Source organism: Drosophila serrata, unplaced genomic scaffold (genome assembly GCF_035046125.1).
Source record: "Drosophila serrata isolate PLE 108 unplaced genomic scaffold, ASM3504612v1 contig_217, whole genome shotgun sequence".
In the NCBI taxonomy this organism is placed as follows: Eukaryota; Metazoa; Arthropoda; class Insecta; order Diptera; family Drosophilidae; genus Drosophila; species Drosophila serrata.
This window is the reverse complement of record NW_028257115.1, coordinates 2,379,019-2,395,815: the sequence shown is the minus strand read 5'-3', so window position 1 is coordinate 2,395,815 and position 16,797 is coordinate 2,379,019. Positions and strand designations below refer to the sequence as shown.

Sequence of the window (16,797 nt, the reverse complement as noted above, 5' to 3'; positions counted from 1 at the left end):
ACTATAAGTTTCCTTGCTTAGTTTACCCTCTCTAAAGATAAGAATAAGCATCCGTAAGGAGTGGTCGGATCACCTATAAATAGCTTCATCGCAAGTTTAGTCGACATCAAACCAAGTTTGTAAAACCACGAAGTCGCCTGTTAAATCAGAGAAAATCGGTAAAAATGATCCAGATCAAGTTCCTGTGCCTTTTCCTCGCCCTCATGACAATAGCTGTCCTGGACACCAACGTGGCTGAAGCCAGAGACTGCCTTTCTGGAACATTCAAAGGACCCTGCTGGGCTTGGAGTGGAGAGAAGTGCCGCCGCCTTTGCATTGAGGAGGGACGTGTTAGTGGACATTGCAGTGGCGGCTCAAAATGTTGGTGCGAGCAGTGTTAAACAAAGTTTAATTTTGAAAGACATGAGTTCTGTATTGAATTTAATTATTAATAAATATATATATATATATAATCATTGCAGCATGAAAATAATATTTTTTAACTCAAACATAGAACAAAAAATAACATTAACAAGCTGCAGCTCACTCCAAGCATTAATACCTAATACCTTTAAAAACAAAGGTTTGGAGTTTGATAAAGTGTAATAAAAAATAATGCATTTTTCCAAAATCAAGATCTGATGGGTTGGAATACTCAAAATGCAACTGCTTTATATCGTAAGTCTGCATTTATAAAGAAATCCGCCCAAAATTATACCTCACAAAATATATAGTTGAAGAAATTATCATCTGCTGATCTCATTTTCACCACGACGTCGTAGTTAACCGATAATAATAGTCAGCAAATATATTCGGACCCTATATAAGCCACCCTTCTAAATACTTTGAACATTAGAAATCACAAGCTATTTGATCTGAAAAGCAGCCGTACTCCGTGGAATATTTAAACTTACAAGATGCACATCAAGTTTCTGTTCGCCTTCGTCGCCGTCCTGATGCTGGTCGTCCTGGGAGCCAACGAGGCTGAGGCCGATTGTCTCTCTGGAAGATATCGTGGTCCCTGCGCCGTCTGGGATAATGAGACCTGCCGTCGCGTTTGCAAGGAGGAAGGAAGAGGCCGGGTCAGTGGTCACTGCAGTGCCCGTCTCCAGTGCTGGTGCGAAGGATGCTGATCTACATACGAGATATTTGTGTTAATCATAATTATATGCAAAACCGAAATATTATATTGATGAGATTAAAAAATATACAAATTAATGAATTTTAATTGACCCATTGTTCTTAAATAAAAAACCATGAAAAGAAACTAACTATAATGGACTGAAGTTTAAACACGCTTGAAGTTTGCCAATGAATTATAGGATCGAAATGGAAATTGATCTTAACTAGGCTTAAAATATTCGCCTTGGTTGAATCGATATTTTTATAAGACAATTTTTCGACAAATTGAAGTATTAATTTCAATTCGGAAGGTTTTTCTGTGTTAGTTTTTATTTATGGAATAAATCTGCATACCAAATTTCCCATTTACAAAGATGAACATTTTTATCCATTTTTCAAAATTTTATCAATGTAATCCCTTAAGTATTTTTGAAATTTTGAAAAAAAAATTCAAAAATTTTTTTATTTATGTGTACCAGGTATATAAATTACAAATTGAAATAAGACATTTTGTTCAGCTATCTTGACTTATTTATATTACTCCCAGTCTAGGTAAAATAAGCAATACTCGCTGATAATTGATTATTATGATTTTTAATGTAAACATCATATTGTTAAGGATTTAATACGAAATTGTATACTACGGACCGTGATCTGTGTATTTTATGAATTAAATATTTAACTACCCATTCACACATCACAGAAAATCTGACGCTTCAAATTTAAGCAAATATTTAGAAGCTGATTCGTCGTTATCTTTAACCATAAAAGGGGATTCCACTGAGAAGCAAACCAACTCAAACTATTTGGGTAAACAACCAGAGCTCATAAAATGTGCCCAGCCAGATAGTGTAAACTAATTTAACTCGTCAAAATATTTTTAATTGTTTAGTCAGATCAAAACAACACATATCTTTATATATTTAAACTGCGAATGCACACCAGTTAGTGCCGAAATGTGTAGTGTATGTTTATACTGATCTATAATATACCCAAAACAAAACAAAGGCGTAAACAACAAATCATATTTTGACAATATATTTTTAAGCTATACTATATGCAGGAAAAAATTGTCATACATGTGTTATTCGCAGAGGGAGACCAACATTGAAGGAGTTTTTGTTGAAAGAGAATTAATTAAATTGGGAAAAATAAATAAATTCCTAGAGCTGTTAAGGTGCCAGGGAATTCCCAGATCTCCAACATTATTCAATTCTTGGAAATTATACTCTATGCTCCAATTATTTAAATTGCTTGCATTTATCTAGACTAGATTAAGTCGAGCACTTGATTTTCTAAACATGTCAGAGCTTCTTTATTTTTTACTTTGTATATATCAATTATTTTTCAATAAAATTATCCAACATTTAATTAAACCTTGAAAAGTATTTAAACGTTTTAAAAATTCTTGCCAACCTATTAGTTGGAAATTACCTACGGTATTTTGCACTGATTACTAATCAATCAGCCATATTAATCAGAAATACCCATTCGTAAGACTAATTGCGGAAAAGCCAAAACAAACTTTCAAACAGATATGTTCCTTTAAATATATTCCCAGGCACGTTTTTTAACATCTTAAAAGAGATTATCTCAAGATCATCTGTAAAATTTCAGAATACTAAACCTAACAGGGGCTCTCCACCTTCAGAGTTCAACCTTTCTTGTTTCAATTTAAATTCACAAAATAAAAAAATATAAAAATATGTTGTTATGATAAATAAAAAGTAAATAAATCTTGGCCCACGTGCTGACTTAATTTGATTGTATTTTCGAGGTTAAATTTGAAAGAAAACAACAGTTCCAAAGTCTGTTTTAAGCATCAAAAGGGCGGCTATAAATATCAGTTTACAATTTCATCAACGGTGGCAGTGAAATCTACAGATCCCGCACTATATAAGATCTGTAGCGAATCTCATTTCATTATCAACGCCAAGTCGTTAAATACAAACATAACCTACCAATAATCATGCAGATCAAGTCCTTGTTCGCCCTTATCGTCGTCCTGATGCTGGTCGTCCTGGGAGCCAACGAGGCTGAGGCCGATTGTCTCTCTGGAAGATATCGTGGTCCTTGTGCCGTCTGGGATAATGAGACCTGCCGCCGCGTTTGCCGGGAGGAAGGAGGAGGACGGGTCAGTGGACACTGCAGCGCACGCCTCCAGTGCTGGTGCGAAGGATGCTAGGCGGAGACATGGATACTTAACCACTAAATTTTGACCACAAGAGAAATTTAAATAAAAAAAATCTTTGATGCATCAAAAAAATTATTACAATTGGGATTTTCTTTATAAAATATATACATAAACCCTGCAGTTGCGAGTGCCTTTAAATTTTAAACTCTCATCACGTCTTGTGGTTTAGTTTGTTGCACACTCAGAACACGCTCAGGGGATTTCCATGCCTTAGGGAACACGTTTCAGTCAGTTCTTGAGAAAATGTATATACTATTTTAATAGTAAGCTTAATAATAATAGTTTTCGAAGAATTTAATAATATCAATTTAATTATCTTTCACAATTTTAATAAAATATTGGCTTATTTTGATCAATTTAACTATGAGCAGTAAGTAGCTATGAGTATTAAGTAACTCTGACCAGCAAGTAACTATGATCATTAAGTATCTATGACTAGTAAGTATGTATGATCAGTTACTAACTTTGAACACTAATAAACAATGACTTGCAACTTTTGTAACACAACACATTTCTGATACATGGCAGGCAGCAGTCGCTTCATTCCGGGGATGTTTAAACAAGTTGGGAATCATATGCACAGATGTGCGAGATTTGTTTTGGAACAAATTTAAGAGCAAGCTATTTGAATGAAACTATGGAGTTATTCTTCTATATAATTTTACGGGCATATAAATCGGTTCATGGCGAATCGGTGGACTATATATAAACATATATATAGCTGTCATAGGAACAATCGGACGATTAAGAACTATGATCAGAAATTAGCTGTGAGCAGTATATGACTCTGAACAGTGATTATCTATGACCAGTAAGTAACTCTGAACACTGATTATCTATGATCAGTAAGTAACTCTGAACAGTGATTATCTATGACCAGTAAGTAACTATGATCAGTAAGTATCTATGACCAGTAAATAAGTTTGATGAGTTACTAACTTTGAACACTAATAAACAATGACTTGCAACTTTTGTAACACAACACATTTCTGAGACTTGGCCGGCAGCAGTCACTTCGTTCCGGGGATGTTAGAACGAGTTGGGAATCATATGTTCATGTGCAAGGTTTGTTTTGGAACAAATAAGAGCAAGCAATTTGAATGAAACTATGGAGTTATTCTTCTATATAATTTTACGGGCATATAAATCGGTTCATGGCGAATCGGTGGACTATATATAAACATATATATAGCTGTCATAGGAACAATCGGACGATTAAGAACTATGATCAGAAATTAGCTGTGAGCAGTATATAACTCTGAACAGTGATTATCTATGACCAGTAAGTAACTCTGAACAGTGATTATCTATGATCAGTAAGTAACTCTGAACAGTGATTATCTATGACCAGTAAGTAACTATGATCAGTAAGTATCTATGACCAGTAAGTAAGTATGATGAGTTACTAACTTTGAACACTAATAAACAATGACTTGCAACTTTTTTAACACAACACATTTCTGATCTATGGCGGGCAGCAGTCGCTTCATTCCGGGGATGTGAGAACAAGTTGGGAATCATATGCACAGATGTGCGAGATTTGTTTTGGCACAAATTTAAGAGCAAGCTATTTGAATGAAACTATGGAGTTATTCTTCTATATAATTTTACGGGCATATAAATCGGTTCATGGCGAATCGGTGGACTATATATAAACATATATATAGCTGTCATAGGAACAATCGGACGATTAAGAACTATGATCAGAAATTAGCTGTGAGCAGTATATAATTCTGAACAGTGATTATCTATGACCAGTAAGTAACTCTGAACAATGATTATCCTATGATCAGTAAGTAACTCTGAACAGTGATTATCTATGACCAGTAAGTAACTATGATCAGTAAGTATCTATGACCAGTAAGTAAGTATGATGAGTTACTAACTTTGAACACTAATAAACAATGACTTGCAACTTTTTTAACACAACACATTTCTGATCTATGGCGGGCAGCAGTCGCTTCATTCCGGGGATGTGAGAACAAGTTGAGAATCATATGCACAGATGTGCGAGATTTGTTTTGGCACAAATTTAAGAGCAAGCTATTTGCACTATTTTTACTTTACTGGTATATAAATCAGAGTATGACGAATCGGTGGACTATATATAAACATATATGTATATAACTTACATATGAACAATCGGGAAATTTTTAGAAAAACAAGTTATAACTTTTCCAGTTTTCAACAGATTTTCATCAAATCTAACATATATTATGCATTATATATTATTCTACAATTTTATGAAAATCGGACTACTATATCATTTAGCTTCCATTCAAACAATCGCTAAAAATAGAGTAAATAAAATGAAAGCAGGCATTGCTTTGTTGTTTTTAAACATAAATATATATAAATTATATTGTATTAATTCCTAGTGATCAAATTTCAATCTACTAGAGTACACAAACTTCGGCGTGCCGAAGTTAGCTTCCTTTCTTGTTTGAATTTAAATTCAGGTCAGTATTGATCAGTATATCTTAAAGTTTAAAAACAGATGGTGTTTTTAATTGTTTAACTCGTAGCTAACAGCTTTATTCGTTTATATTATAATTTTAGGTTAAAAAACCGAAAACAACTGTTGTTTCTTTATTAAAACAAAAAAATTTACGAATTGATGGCAAATTATTTATTTTGTAATATTCTAAGAAAAAAATAATTTATTAAAGACCTACCTACAAAGTAAAAAAACTACATAAAATGGAACATCTCTTGGAATGAAATCTCAAAGACATAAACATAGAAAAGAATAAACTATCAACAAAACATTAAACATGTGCAAAGGTTGGTGATTAGTGACTGTGCTCCCCGACATCGCCGCCACCTGGCTGACCAAGTGGCAGCTTCTGCTCTGAGAAGCTTAGTTGCTGCTATAAGTTCGCATCGATGTTCTCGTCGGTGTTCTCCTCCACGATCGCCTCATCCCAGGGACCGTGGATGTTAAACTTGTATTTTTGCTGCCACACAAATATCAGCGGGCAGACAAAGTTAATGAATATCGTGGTTATGGCGTAGAGGTAGAGCACGGGATGGGATATCCAATACAGGGCCAAGCAGCAAATGCTAAAGATGGGCACCATGCATTGGGCGTTCCACTTGGCCTCCGTAATGATTGGGTACAGGACAAAGAAGACGGCAGCCTCGACAAGGAGTACAAAGGCATGATAGGATGTTGGCAGGCGGGAGGCCAGGCAAATAGCTCCAAAAATTGCAGCATTTAGGGAAATGGCCTAGAAATCATTATTAATTAAGCAAATAACATGTCTTTGAGAGTCCTACCTTCGAGACCATGGCCACATCCAGCCCATAGTGACTGAACATCAGATTGGCTAGCAGGACGAAGAAGGTCATTGTGTAGATGGTATCCGTGCTGATGGCCTGCGTGAGAGTATGGAGCATCGGCGAGAAAAGGTATCCAAATAGGACCACCGTGACCAGGGTCTTCGAATCCTCACCCAGCAGGGCCCAGCTCAGGCTTCTGCCTCGGTAAAAAAGGTAGCCGAGCCCCGTCACCCCGCAACTGGGCACCAGGATCGTGGTGGGTGCGACGCTGTCACTGAGCAGGAGTTGGTAAAGTATCAGGAAGCCGGTAATACAGGAGATCTGGTTGTTCAGCACTGTGATGCCGGCTGCCGCCTCGCGGTACGTGTATATCCGGACATGCAGGTTCGTGCGCAGATCCTTGAGGAAGCTGGGGTCCGTGTAGTTGTCCGGGTACTCCCGGTTCGAGTACAGGTTCTTGACCCATGGCCGCCGCTTCACTTGCGCCTTCTTGACCATTTTTCAATCATCGAAATTTATGTTTTTAATTGGTGTTGTTTTTGTACTGCGCCCGATCAGCTGATGTGCGGTATTAATATTGCTGCGGTATTTTATATATATATATATATTTGATTCTAAATCAAATCCCTTAAAAGGCAGTAAAACGTTTTATCAAATTTGTATGTAAGCCCAAATTTTATAAAGATTAAACAAAAAGTTAGGGGATTTATCAAAATAAAAACGAAATCGATAGGTTTTTCGATAAAAAATTCCACGGGGTTCGATTTTTGGTACATTCCGCACCGCTATTGCAGCCGGCCACACTGATTACAACACCAATTTCAAGATTTTTTAGAGCACGCACTTGTTTGTTTTGTTTACCAACCAGGAGAATCCGGGAAAAGGAACTTTGTGAGAATTTGACGCATTGGGGACAGAGGAGAGTCGTCTGCATCGGGAGCCCATTCCATGAGCTGTATTGTGCTGAAATCGTCGCCGGTCGCGTGTCGTTTTGGAACGAGAAACCACAACATTTCTGGGAATATCAGGGCTATTTATGGCTTCGAATGCGCAACTCGGAAAAATCATTTTGATAGCCGCAATCGCCGTGTTTTTCTACTACTTCTTTTGGGTGGCGGTGCTGCCTTTTATGCTCATCGATGAAGGTGAGTTGGAAGCTAGTCCTCAGTCTCATGTCCAGGCGTTATTAGTTTTATTGGATAATCTGGGCGGCTTTTGTGCAGTAATTAAAGTGACGCCGCGGCGCAAATTGGTCACGGCACGGCATGTGTGTTTCGGTGTGTGTGTGTGTGTGGAAGGCGGAGGCGGAAAGCGATCTCCCAGATCCCGGCAGGTGGCAAACCAAAGCCGGGGCTTACCTGGAATGCGGCTCCGAGTATCGAGCTCTCTCAAGGTCAAACTGTGATGCACGAAGTACAGCTTCTCGCTTAATTGTTTAAATTTAGCACACATTCTTGTATTAGTTTTTGTTATTAACAATCAACAGTAGTTCGGCTAATTAACGAACATTATACTATATTTAATCGTTAACAGCTCTTTAAAACCTTATTACTTACACTTACCCGTTGACCTAGGTGTGTGAAAGAGTTAGGAAAATAATAATATAATAATTCCTGAAATTCAGATAACCAAATAACACATAAACACGATATCCCTTGCTTGGGTGTATCAGCACCCAAACATTTTTACCGACATGTGTGTAGGTATTACTCATTTTCAGTTATAACTTTTACCCAACCACAGGTAATAACTTTTGCTTTTAGCAGATAAATATTTTGTTAACATGTCATAATTCATTTATTCCGTAACCATTTAAATTTGTTTACTTTTAATACCATAAATGGTCCTAAAATACAAAATCTAATCTGTAGAAACACCCTATAAAATGCATTCGGTACACAGAGAGAATCAAGTTTTGATTTAGAATTTGGTATTATTAAGCGCTTGTTTTTGACATTGGGGAAATACATTCAGCCAGATAAGTCAACTTTATTTTAGAAATTTATGTTGGTTTTTATATGTATTATAGAACACTGTATGTCTTCAGATACACATACACATTCTAGTAATCCATGGCTAGCCAAAGTCCTACCTGAAACTCAGTATCCTTCTCTTTTTTTTAAACAGGTAATCCCATTCGGCTCTTCTTTCCACCGTTGAAATACGCCTTCATAGTCCCCACTGTATTCGGGGTGATCTTCCTCGGCGGCATCGCCGCGTTCTCCTTCTACCACATCTGGAGCCTGAAGGTGAAGCGCGATTAAAGGCAGAGGTTATCAGTAGACGGGCGGGCGTGCCAACGATTCCGCTGACAAACAGGGAAGAGCAGCACCAGTGGCAGCCAAATCAGTCGATAGCAACATGCCGCAGTGGTTGGTAATTGGAATCTCGGGCGTCACCTGTGGTGGCAAGACGACTCTGGCCCACAGTCTGCACGACTACTTCAAGGGTCTGAGTGGAGCGCCGCTGTGGAACTCTCCATACACGATTGGAGAGGTGCGGCTGATTTCGCAGGATGACTACTTTCTACCCGTGGAGGACAAGCGACATCAACGCAATGAATCGCTGAATGCAATCAACTTTGAACTAATCACCTCGCTGGACATGGCCAAGATGCTTAACGACATTGCGAATATCATCAAGGGTCGCCACGTGGCCCAAGAGCCGCCGGGACAGCTGGTTACCTATGCAAATTTCGAGCACTACGCCCTTCAGTTCCAGCAGCAGTACAACTACAATGCGAACTACTACAAGCAGGGTAATGGGGGGGCCTACCACTATGCCCCACAGCAGCACCATCAGCAGCAGCAGCAGCAACGGCACCATCATCACCATAACCATCATTCCCAGCAGCAGCAACAGCTCCATCAGCAGCAGCAGCAGGCGGCGCATATCATGCGCATCAATGCCCAGATAGCAGCCCAGCTGAGAGACAAGAAGATCAACTTCCTCCTGGTCGAGGGCTTTATGATATTCAATCAGCCGGAATTGCTGGCTCTGTGCAACCTTAAGTACCACTTCCATCTGCCCTACGAAAAGTGCTTCGAGCGGCGCAGCAAGCGGACATACGATCCCCCAGATGTCACCGGCTACTTCGAGCTGTGTGTGTGGCCGCACTACGAAAAGAACTTCAGCGAGTACCGTGACTGCAAGGATATAACATTCCTCAACGGCGAGATTGCCAAGGACAAGATCTTCAAGTTCGTGCTTCAGCGCATCGTACACTACTTTGAGGAGCGATGCGAGGTTCCAGCACCGGCTCCAGTCGCCTGTCCACCGCAGCAGAAGCGCTTTGGGATGCTCTATGTGGGGCCGAGTAACAACAACACTTTGTTGCCCACAGCTTGTCCCATGGAACAGTAGTACGTAATATACACATTGTACAATTATGGATATATTGTAGATTTGCAGGAACCTTCCACAGAAATTGCTATGTATTGTAATTCATATAAATTCAAGGGATTTCAATTCACTAGCTATTTTTAAGGCACTCCTGTATATAGAAAGTTCCGAGAAACGGATGTTAAATGGTTCAAAAATTGTTTGAATTAGTTTCCTTTGTACAGTAGGGTTTATTTTGTAAGTAAATTTAAAGGGTGGCTCGGTTTTTCATTGACAAAAATACTAAACTTGCAACTTTTTATCAACAATAGGTTTACCTTTAGGAAGGAACAGCTACGTTGTTTTCCTAAATATTAAAACATTTTCCTTAAGTCAGTCAAAAGCACTAAAAATTCATGTAATATAAGGTCTTAATGACTTAATCTGTAACATTTTCTGTACAAAAAGAAATCGACCCGCCCGGACATACATATATTATGTTCAACTTTCAATTAGTTAGTCTTTATTTTTCGCATTAAGGTAGTTATTATGGGTGGTGACATGGTCTCTCTGTGTAGCCAAGATTGTGAAATGAAGTAACCCGGTTCAGGAATTCATATATTTATATATATTTAGCTGTGCTAACTATTATTATTACACACTTGTATTGTTTACTATTACGTCACATGTGGAATTTGGGCGTTGGAGTCTAAGTCGAAGGAGTTATTGTACTATATAATGGATATATTTATATGTATGCGCACCTTGTAAATATCAAATTTAAAACTAGTGCTAAGACCTATGACCTAATAGAACTCTATATATTTTTTTCTTGTGCGAAACAAAACACACAAATAATAAATAAACAAAAACCGAAAGGTGACCCAAGCTGTTTTCGAACTATTAAATTTGTTTATTTCGCTCAAAACACAAATAATAAATACAGAAATTATAAAATATAATAGTTAAATATACAGGCATGTAGGCTAGTTAGTTAGTTTGTTTTAAGTTAGTGAAATGGATGAGAGTCCGTCGTGACTTGCCAATTTATTGCCAATTTCAGTGAGTTCTTCGCATCCTATGTCGCGGGCTACATGGATTATATCAATGTATCTTTATTATGCTTACAATTATGGTAATAACTTTTTGCTTATAAGATGCGCATGTTACAGGAGCTGCCATAAAGAGTAAAAGCTTAATTAGTAAGTTGGCAAGTAATCCAAGCCACTCACTACTCACCCATGGGATTAGAGGGCATCCCAGTCGGTTTGACTATTGTAGACCTCCTCCTCCAACCATACCGCATAGTTGGCCTTGAAGTAGTCCGTCAGCTCGACCTTGCGATCCCACCACCCGGAGTGGCCAAAGAAGGCAAAGTCCGAGTGAGTTAGGATCTCGTCGCTGGGAAAACCGCCCTCCACGCCGTAATCGTTAAGCTGCTGCTGCTGCTGCTGATTGTGACCGCCGTTGTTGCCACCGCCTCCGCCGCCATTATTCCCATAGCCATTGACATCGGATCCGTTATTGCCTATACCATTGTTGCCCGCCATCATATTCGATTGCTGAGCATTCTCCGCATTCTGGGCCGCGGTGCCGTTATTACCGCACTTCTGTGTGGCCTCCGGATAGCGTCGCAGATTGAACCGGTCCACGCAGGCCCGCAGCGTGCACTCCTCCGCCTGGAAGTCCCACGGACGCGATTCCAGGTCATTTCCAAACGCCCAGTCGTCGTTCAGGCGATGCCGCACCTTGGAGTATATTGCACTCATGGTCTTCATATTCGACTTCCGCCACTGCCGGCCCAAGTACTTGGTCTGCATCTTTAACAGCTTGAGTACGTACAGCTGCATCATGGCGTGGCGCACCTTGAGTGTCTTCTTCAGGATCGGGGCCGACTTGAACACCACCAGCATCATGACGCGCGAGTGCTTCCACTTGATCAGCTTATTGAGAATCCGCAGCAGGTTGATGCAGGAGAAAACGTTCCGCCATGAGTACGGCTTGTCGGACATCTCCCCGCCGTAAACAAAGCTGTCGCCGCTCAAATCCGGCTGTTCGCCAATGACGCAGGATGGAAAGTCCAACAGCGGAATGGAGTTCTTGGTGTTCACGTACTCGGTGATCGTTTGGTTAAAGAATTTTAGGACGAGCGGGATGCAATTGGCAAAGACTAGGTGCTGGGACATGAACTCAAACTGGTAGACATGGTTTATCTTGAAGTGTTTCAGGTAGAGCAGAATGATGGCCGACACTGCCTTCACGATGATCTCCTTGTGGCGGCCCATGTCTACTGTTAGCTTCGTAGACTGTGTGGCCGTCAGGGGCATCTTTTTAGGCAGCACATCGGCCATTATGTTGATGCTTTCCGTTTTGGACTTGGAGGTGGGTGATGCCGCCAACAGGACCTTAAGCAGCGCGATCATATATTGCGGTAGGTTGGGCAGAATTGCCTGATACAGCACCTCGGCCGGCGTCAATTTGATCTCATCCTCGTGAGTGGAAATCGGATTCCTGGCAATGTCCTCCTCCTTTTTGATCTGCATATCGGCCAGGCTCAAGTACATGTGCCTCTGCAGCGTCTTAAAGCCCTCGTGAATGGGCTGCGGCAGTCCAGCCAGACTCTCATGGTCACCGATTAGCGAGTACCCTATGAACTTGTTTCTCGAAATGTCCAGGAACTGGTCAATATCCTTCTGCCGCACCTTGGGCGTCCAGGGCAGGCGAGCGGTGATCTGTATCGGCGGCACGGCGGCCGGGGCTTGTGTAGAACTGGGCTGGTTATTGGGATTGGCCGTGGAGGTGGTTGAGGAGGCGGACGAGGATGGATCATCGTAGGGCCGATAATATTGAGAGAGCTCCTCCTCACCGTTGCCGCCGCCACCACCGTTTCCACTGCCATTGTTGGCATTGTTCTGACCCTCATTGCCACTCATCTCCATGTCGATCTGTTCCGGCTCATCTAAGAAGCGCTGCTTCATAAGCGATCGCCTACGACGGAAAAATATGGTAAGTCTAAGCTGGAAAAGCACAAACTAAACTCATACTCACTTGAAGTTCCTCTTGGGATACTGATTTTCCAGTATATCGGTAGCCGTGGCCGGCGGTGAGCTCGCTCGCATACACTTGGTAACCTCCAGCGTGTCCTCGGTGATCGGTTCCAGGCCCACCTTCAGCCGGTACTCGTTCTTGAGATTCTTGAGGACATCCATTCCGCCCAGCCCGAGCAGCGATACCTTCCACAGCAGCAGGACTACCTTCTTCATGGGAAACTGCGGGGCAGCGCCGCTGCAGAAGCGTGTGATCATGCCCAGCAGCTTGACGGCCAACAGCTCGCCGTCGGGCAGCGGCGAGTTGATGTCCTGCACAAATGACTCGGCCAGCTCCTTGTAATCCTCACTGCCTCGTTCTCGCTCGTCCCGGATTGTCTCTGTGATGATGTACAGCACGGACAGGATCACCCGAATGTCCGTTGAGTCTACCAGTGTCACATTGGTGATTTTAACAGCCACTATGTCCGGCGAGCAGGCGCTCTCGATCTCCATATTGAGCAGGTCGATGAAGGAGGCGAACACGCCCAGCTTGTGCAACACGAGCACATTATCCCGGGTGATTTGGTGTTGCTCCTCGTCGGACTGAACCTCCGCCCAGCAGCCCTGCGCCAGATATAGAATGCAGCGGGCGGCCTGCATGCGGAAGGCCCGGTCCGAGACCTCCAACTGGTCCACGAGCTTCATCACGATGCCGCGCTGCGCCGCCGGGTCCTGCTTCTGCCAGTTGGGCGGCAAATCGTACAGCTCCATCTGGTCCTCGAAGGCCTTCACGTTCATCTGGAACTCGCTGAACTCCGTGTAGCTGTACAACTCTGCGATCTCGTTCTGGTAGCCGTCCACGTCGGCGTACACGAAGTCCAGGTCCGGCCCGTCGCAGTTGGCGTCCGCATCGTGGGTGTCCTGCTCGAAGGAGTTGTTAATCGATGAGAGCATCATTTGCAGGCTGCTTTTTCTCCTCGCGGAGATCTGCTGCTGTCTGCTGTGTGGGTGCGGGCGTGTGTGTGTGCGTGCCTGCCGCGAATGTGTGTGTGTATCAGAGTCCTGCGGAAGTGGGCGGGTCGGCCTGGCTGGGCGTGGCTGCTCGCTGGCCTCCTCGCACGCTTTCTCGCTCGCTCTGTGCTTCTAGTTTCACTCTACAATTTTGTATCTTTCGAATTTCCCCAATAACAAAAACACAAGCACACGCACAATGGAAAAAGAAGAAAATTTGTGCGATAGAGATGGCAGTAGCACCGATGTTGCATCGATAGGTCGATAGTACCATTCTATTCGATTTCTGGACAGTCGATAGCTTTTTTAAGGAAATTTCGCTCTATAAAAAGGGAAATTTCTTCGGTCGCCGGTCGCAGTTTTTTTTACGCCTCGAAAGTGATTAATATATTGTACGATTACGACAAAAGTAAGCCCCAAACAATAGGAACCACAAGTGTTTTGCCGAGATAAAGCATATCAGCCGCGGAGTCATATTTTGCGAACAGCTGTCAGGCGAGAGATTAAAGGAAAAGGGAAATCAATCAGTTTCGGATTGTTGTACTTTGCTCCCAATTCGTGCATACATATCTTGCCCATCAGCGTGAGCTTGCAAGAATCTGTCATTCTATTTGTATCCGTGCATATTTTCCTATAGCAGGCATCAGCAGCCGTGGTGAAATCGGGGATATATAGTAGAATATGGCCGGCCGATCCATCGCGCACTTTCTGTTCGGCTCCCTGGCCATTGCCTTGGGCTCGTACGTCTACCTCACCATGCAAGTAATTACCAGAACAATAAGCTCCTCTCCTTCTCCTCTAATTCGCTATCAACTCTCGAATCAAATGGCTTGCATGCGTAATGAGCGGGCGGCGGTAATAGGGCGACCCCTGCTACACGGTCGCGGACGTGGGCCAATCCTGACCAGACATGGTGGCGTGACTCACCGGAAAATAGCCCCCGACTTTGACTTTGACCCTGGTTAATTATGCATCTCCTCCAATCTGGTTAAAGGTCAAGTTCGCGGCAAGGATGAATTGCAGACAGTTCTACAGAAACTACTTCAAATACAAGCTCATTACGAAAATAATCTGTATTTAACGTTGCTTCGAAATTTATATTCTTTTGGAATTCTTCAACTTTATTCAACATTAATTAAATACAAAACACTTTTATTTGTTGATAGATTCAAGTACCGACCTAATCCTCCATGGTTTCTGGTCTTAACTTGTGCTTCTCAATCAAAAGTTTCAATATAATCAACCAACAAAATGTTGAAACCATAAGTTCATCTAAGAAAAACTTGACAATATTTTTAATTAACAATACAAAATTTTTTTTCAAAAACAACTTGTTCAGTTACCAAAAACTAGATAATTCTTTTGGCCTTACACACAATATCCTTGTTGCCATTGAATGTTAAAGTAATCTTCCCTGGTTGTTTTGCAGCGATTGAAGTATGAATCTCAGGCAGTTTCAGACCATTTCCCGACAGGCCTTCAGGTGCTATTCAAGCAGGCGTTCCTCCTTCACACCCAGCGCCCTCAAGTTGACCCAGGGCCAAAGGCAGAGCCTGCGCTTCTGCTCCGTCCTGCTGCCCGTCAGCTGTGCGGCCAGTATTGCACCCGCATCCGCCACGTCTGCCGCCTCGTACTCCACAGCAGCTGCCGTGAGTAGTGCGAGTAGTTGTTGAAGTTGCTCTTTAAACGTTGACTAACTCAGTTTGTTGCCTTGTCTTTATGCCGAACTAATCTTTATTGTGACTGCCTATGCCCTATGTTCTTTGTGCTTTACTATATATAGTATATTCTGTAGAGATTGAGTCCGATAAGGATCCCAATATCTTAATACCCCACTAAGCTCTCTCGTTTTGTCATCGCTTCCAGATCGATATGTCTGCAAACGGAGATTACAAGAACGCCGCCTCGATCTACGAGTTTACCGTGAAGGACACTCATGGCAACGATGTCTCCCTGGACAAGTACAAGGGCAAGGTGCTGCTGGTGGTGAACATTGCCTCCAAATGTGGCCTGACCAAGAACAACTACCAGAAGCTTACGGATCTGAAGGAGAAGTACGGTGAATCCGGTTTGGTCATCCTGAACTTCCCCTGCAATCAGTTTGGATCGCAGATGCCGGAAGCCGATGGCGAGGCCATGGTGTGCCATTTGCGTGACTCCAAGGCCGACATCGGTGAAGTTTTCGCCAAGGTATAAACAATGCTTACTAATGCCGATGGAATTTTATAACTGGCTTATCTTCCAGGTCGATGTGAATGGCGATAATGCCGCCCCGTTGTACAAGTACCTAAAGGCTAAGCAGACCGGTACTCTGGGCAGTGGGATCAAGTGGAACTTCACCAAGTTCCTGGTGAACAAGGAGGGTATTCCCATTAACCGCTATGCCCCAACCACCGATCCCATGGACATAGCCAAGGATATTGAGAAGCTGCTGTAGACTCTCTACCGCCGTTAGCTGGTTAAGCTGTCTTATTATGCCTGAGACTGTGTTTATCGCGTAGCTTGTAGCTTGTAACCAATGTCAGTTCACCAGTAGTACTGTTGTGGACTGGCCACATGCACCGCATGTTATATTGTATACTATTGTCTACTCTATTTACTGGTTTTTGACTCCCCCACAAAACATAAACTAATAAACGCCTTTTTATCCCACACATGTGGTCAACTCTTTTCGGCGATGCAGGGCACGTTTATGGATTGCAAATCGCACTCACCTGCTGCGGTTGTTGTAATCGCTTGCACGCCTTCATAGCGACTGTTAGTAGACATCCTTTCATATTGCTTACGAGCGAGTTTTTGTGACTTGTTTTGTTTTGTATGATTCTAAAATTTTGGAGCGGCTGTCAGAGCGAATAAACT

General features: G+C 42.1%; 6 protein-coding genes and 2 pseudogenes across 18 annotated transcripts; 6 read left to right on the top strand and 2 right to left on the bottom strand.

Moving 5' to 3' along the window:
- The first annotated feature begins 96 nt into the window (after positions 1–96).
- On the top strand, positions 97–449 carry LOC110187399 (drosomycin pseudogene; annotated as a pseudogene). Its single transcript, XR_015270932.1, has one exon. The product of XR_015270932.1 is annotated as a drosomycin pseudogene (transcript).
- LOC110187288 (drosomycin-like) lies at positions 414–1,246 on the top strand. Its single transcript, XM_020956681.2, has one exon. The coding sequence runs from the start codon at positions 897–899 to the stop codon at positions 1,110–1,112; it is 216 nt and encodes a 71-aa protein (XP_020812340.1). The 5' UTR covers positions 414–896; the 3' UTR covers positions 1,113–1,246.
- A 1,761-nt stretch (positions 1,247–3,007) lies between these two features.
- LOC110187485 (drosomycin pseudogene) lies at positions 3,008–3,367 on the top strand (annotated as a pseudogene). The gene has a single exon (XR_015270934.1). The product of XR_015270934.1 is annotated as a drosomycin pseudogene (transcript).
- Positions 3,368–5,798: 2,431 nt separating this feature from the next.
- PIG-C (phosphatidylinositol glycan anchor biosynthesis class C) lies at positions 5,799–7,678 on the bottom strand. The gene is made up of 2 exons (XM_020956771.2): positions 6,575–7,678; positions 5,799–6,525 (listed from the first exon to the last, which is right to left on the bottom strand). Exons 1-2 carry the CDS (start codon positions 7,073–7,075, stop codon positions 6,166–6,168), a joined length of 861 nt encoding a protein of 286 aa, XP_020812430.1. The 5' UTR covers positions 7,076–7,678; the 3' UTR covers positions 5,799–6,165.
- Dpm2 (Dolichyl-phosphate mannosyltransferase subunit 2) lies at positions 6,061–8,841 on the top strand. Of its 2 annotated transcripts, none has more exons than XM_020957128.2 (2): positions 6,061–7,722; positions 8,705–8,841. In XM_020957128.2, exons 1-2 carry the CDS (start codon positions 7,614–7,616, stop codon positions 8,839–8,841), a joined length of 246 nt encoding a protein of 81 aa, XP_020812787.1. In that variant the 5' UTR covers positions 6,061–7,613. The 2 variants fall into 2 exon arrangements, with proteins under 2 accessions (XP_020812787.1, XP_086685800.1); XM_086829674.1 differs by lacking the exon at positions 6,061–7,722 and adding an exon at positions 8,541–8,612.
- Positions 8,842–8,938: 97 nt separating this feature from the next.
- On the top strand, positions 8,939–10,786 carry LOC110183328 (nicotinamide riboside kinase 1). Its single transcript, XM_020951577.2, has one exon. It carries the CDS (start codon positions 8,939–8,941, stop codon positions 9,938–9,940), a length of 1,002 nt encoding a protein of 333 aa, XP_020807236.2. The 3' UTR covers positions 9,941–10,786.
- Strip (striatin interacting protein) lies at positions 10,399–16,792 on the bottom strand. The gene is made up of 4 exons (XM_020957073.2): positions 16,653–16,792; positions 12,947–13,848; positions 11,138–12,886; positions 10,399–11,073 (listed from the first exon to the last, which is right to left on the bottom strand). Exons 1-3 carry the CDS (start codon positions 16,713–16,715, stop codon positions 11,146–11,148), a joined length of 2,706 nt encoding a protein of 901 aa, XP_020812732.1. The 5' UTR covers positions 16,716–16,792; the 3' UTR covers positions 10,399–11,073; positions 11,138–11,145.
- On the top strand, positions 14,294–16,592 carry Gtpx (phospholipid hydroperoxide glutathione peroxidase Gtpx). 10 transcript variants are annotated; one of them, XM_086829668.1, is made up of 5 exons: positions 14,294–14,347; positions 14,576–14,696; positions 15,368–15,587; positions 15,805–16,128; positions 16,184–16,592. In XM_086829668.1, the coding sequence occupies exons 3-5, from the start codon at positions 15,378–15,380 to the stop codon at positions 16,373–16,375; spliced, it is 726 nt and encodes a 241-aa protein (XP_086685794.1). In that variant the 5' UTR covers positions 14,294–14,347; positions 14,576–14,696; positions 15,368–15,377; the 3' UTR covers positions 16,376–16,592. The 10 variants fall into 10 exon arrangements, with proteins under 10 accessions (XP_086685794.1, XP_086685793.1, XP_086685795.1 ...); XM_086829667.1 differs by having other exon boundaries at positions 14,294–14,521; positions 14,579–14,696; XM_086829669.1 differs by having other exon boundaries at positions 14,294–14,521; positions 14,579–14,700.
- Positions 16,793–16,797: the final 5 nt, after the last annotated feature.

Coding starts and splice junctions, on each gene's coding strand:
- Dpm2 (XM_020957128.2), top strand. CDS start 7,614: ATGGCTTCGAATGCGCAACTCGGAAAAATCATTTTGATAGCCGCAATC. Junction 7,723..8,704: donor TTTTATGCTCATCGATGAAG/GTGAGTTGGAAG, acceptor TTTTTTAAACAG/GTAATCCCATTCGGCTCTTC.
- Strip (XM_020957073.2), bottom strand. CDS start 16,715: ATGAAAGGATGTCTACTAACAGTCGCTATGAAGGCGTGCAAGCGATTA. Junction 13,849..16,652: donor GATTACAACAACCGCAGCAG/GTGAGTGCGATT, acceptor TCCTTCGAGCAG/GACACCCACGATGCGGACGC. Junction 12,887..12,946: donor TATCCCAAGAGGAACTTCAA/GTGAGTATGAGT, acceptor TTTCCGTCGTAG/GCGATCGCTTATGAAGCAGC.
- PIG-C (XM_020956771.2), bottom strand. CDS start 7,075: ATGGTCAAGAAGGCGCAAGTGAAGCGGCGGCCATGGGTCAAGAACCTG. Junction 6,526..6,574: donor ATGTGGCCATGGTCTCGAAG/GTAGGACTCTCA, acceptor AATGATTTCTAG/GCCATTTCCCTAAATGCTGC.
- Gtpx (XM_020957097.2), top strand. CDS start 15,378: ATGAATCTCAGGCAGTTTCAGACCATTTCCCGACAGGCCTTCAGGTGC. Junction 15,588..15,804: donor CGTACTCCACAGCAGCTGCC/GTGAGTAGTGCG, acceptor CATCGCTTCCAG/ATCGATATGTCTGCAAACGG. Junction 16,129..16,183: donor TCGGTGAAGTTTTCGCCAAG/GTATAAACAATG, acceptor CTTATCTTCCAG/GTCGATGTGAATGGCGATAA.
- LOC110187288 (XM_020956681.2), top strand. CDS start 897: ATGCACATCAAGTTTCTGTTCGCCTTCGTCGCCGTCCTGATGCTGGTC.
- LOC110183328 (XM_020951577.2), top strand. CDS start 8,939: ATGCCGCAGTGGTTGGTAATTGGAATCTCGGGCGTCACCTGTGGTGGC.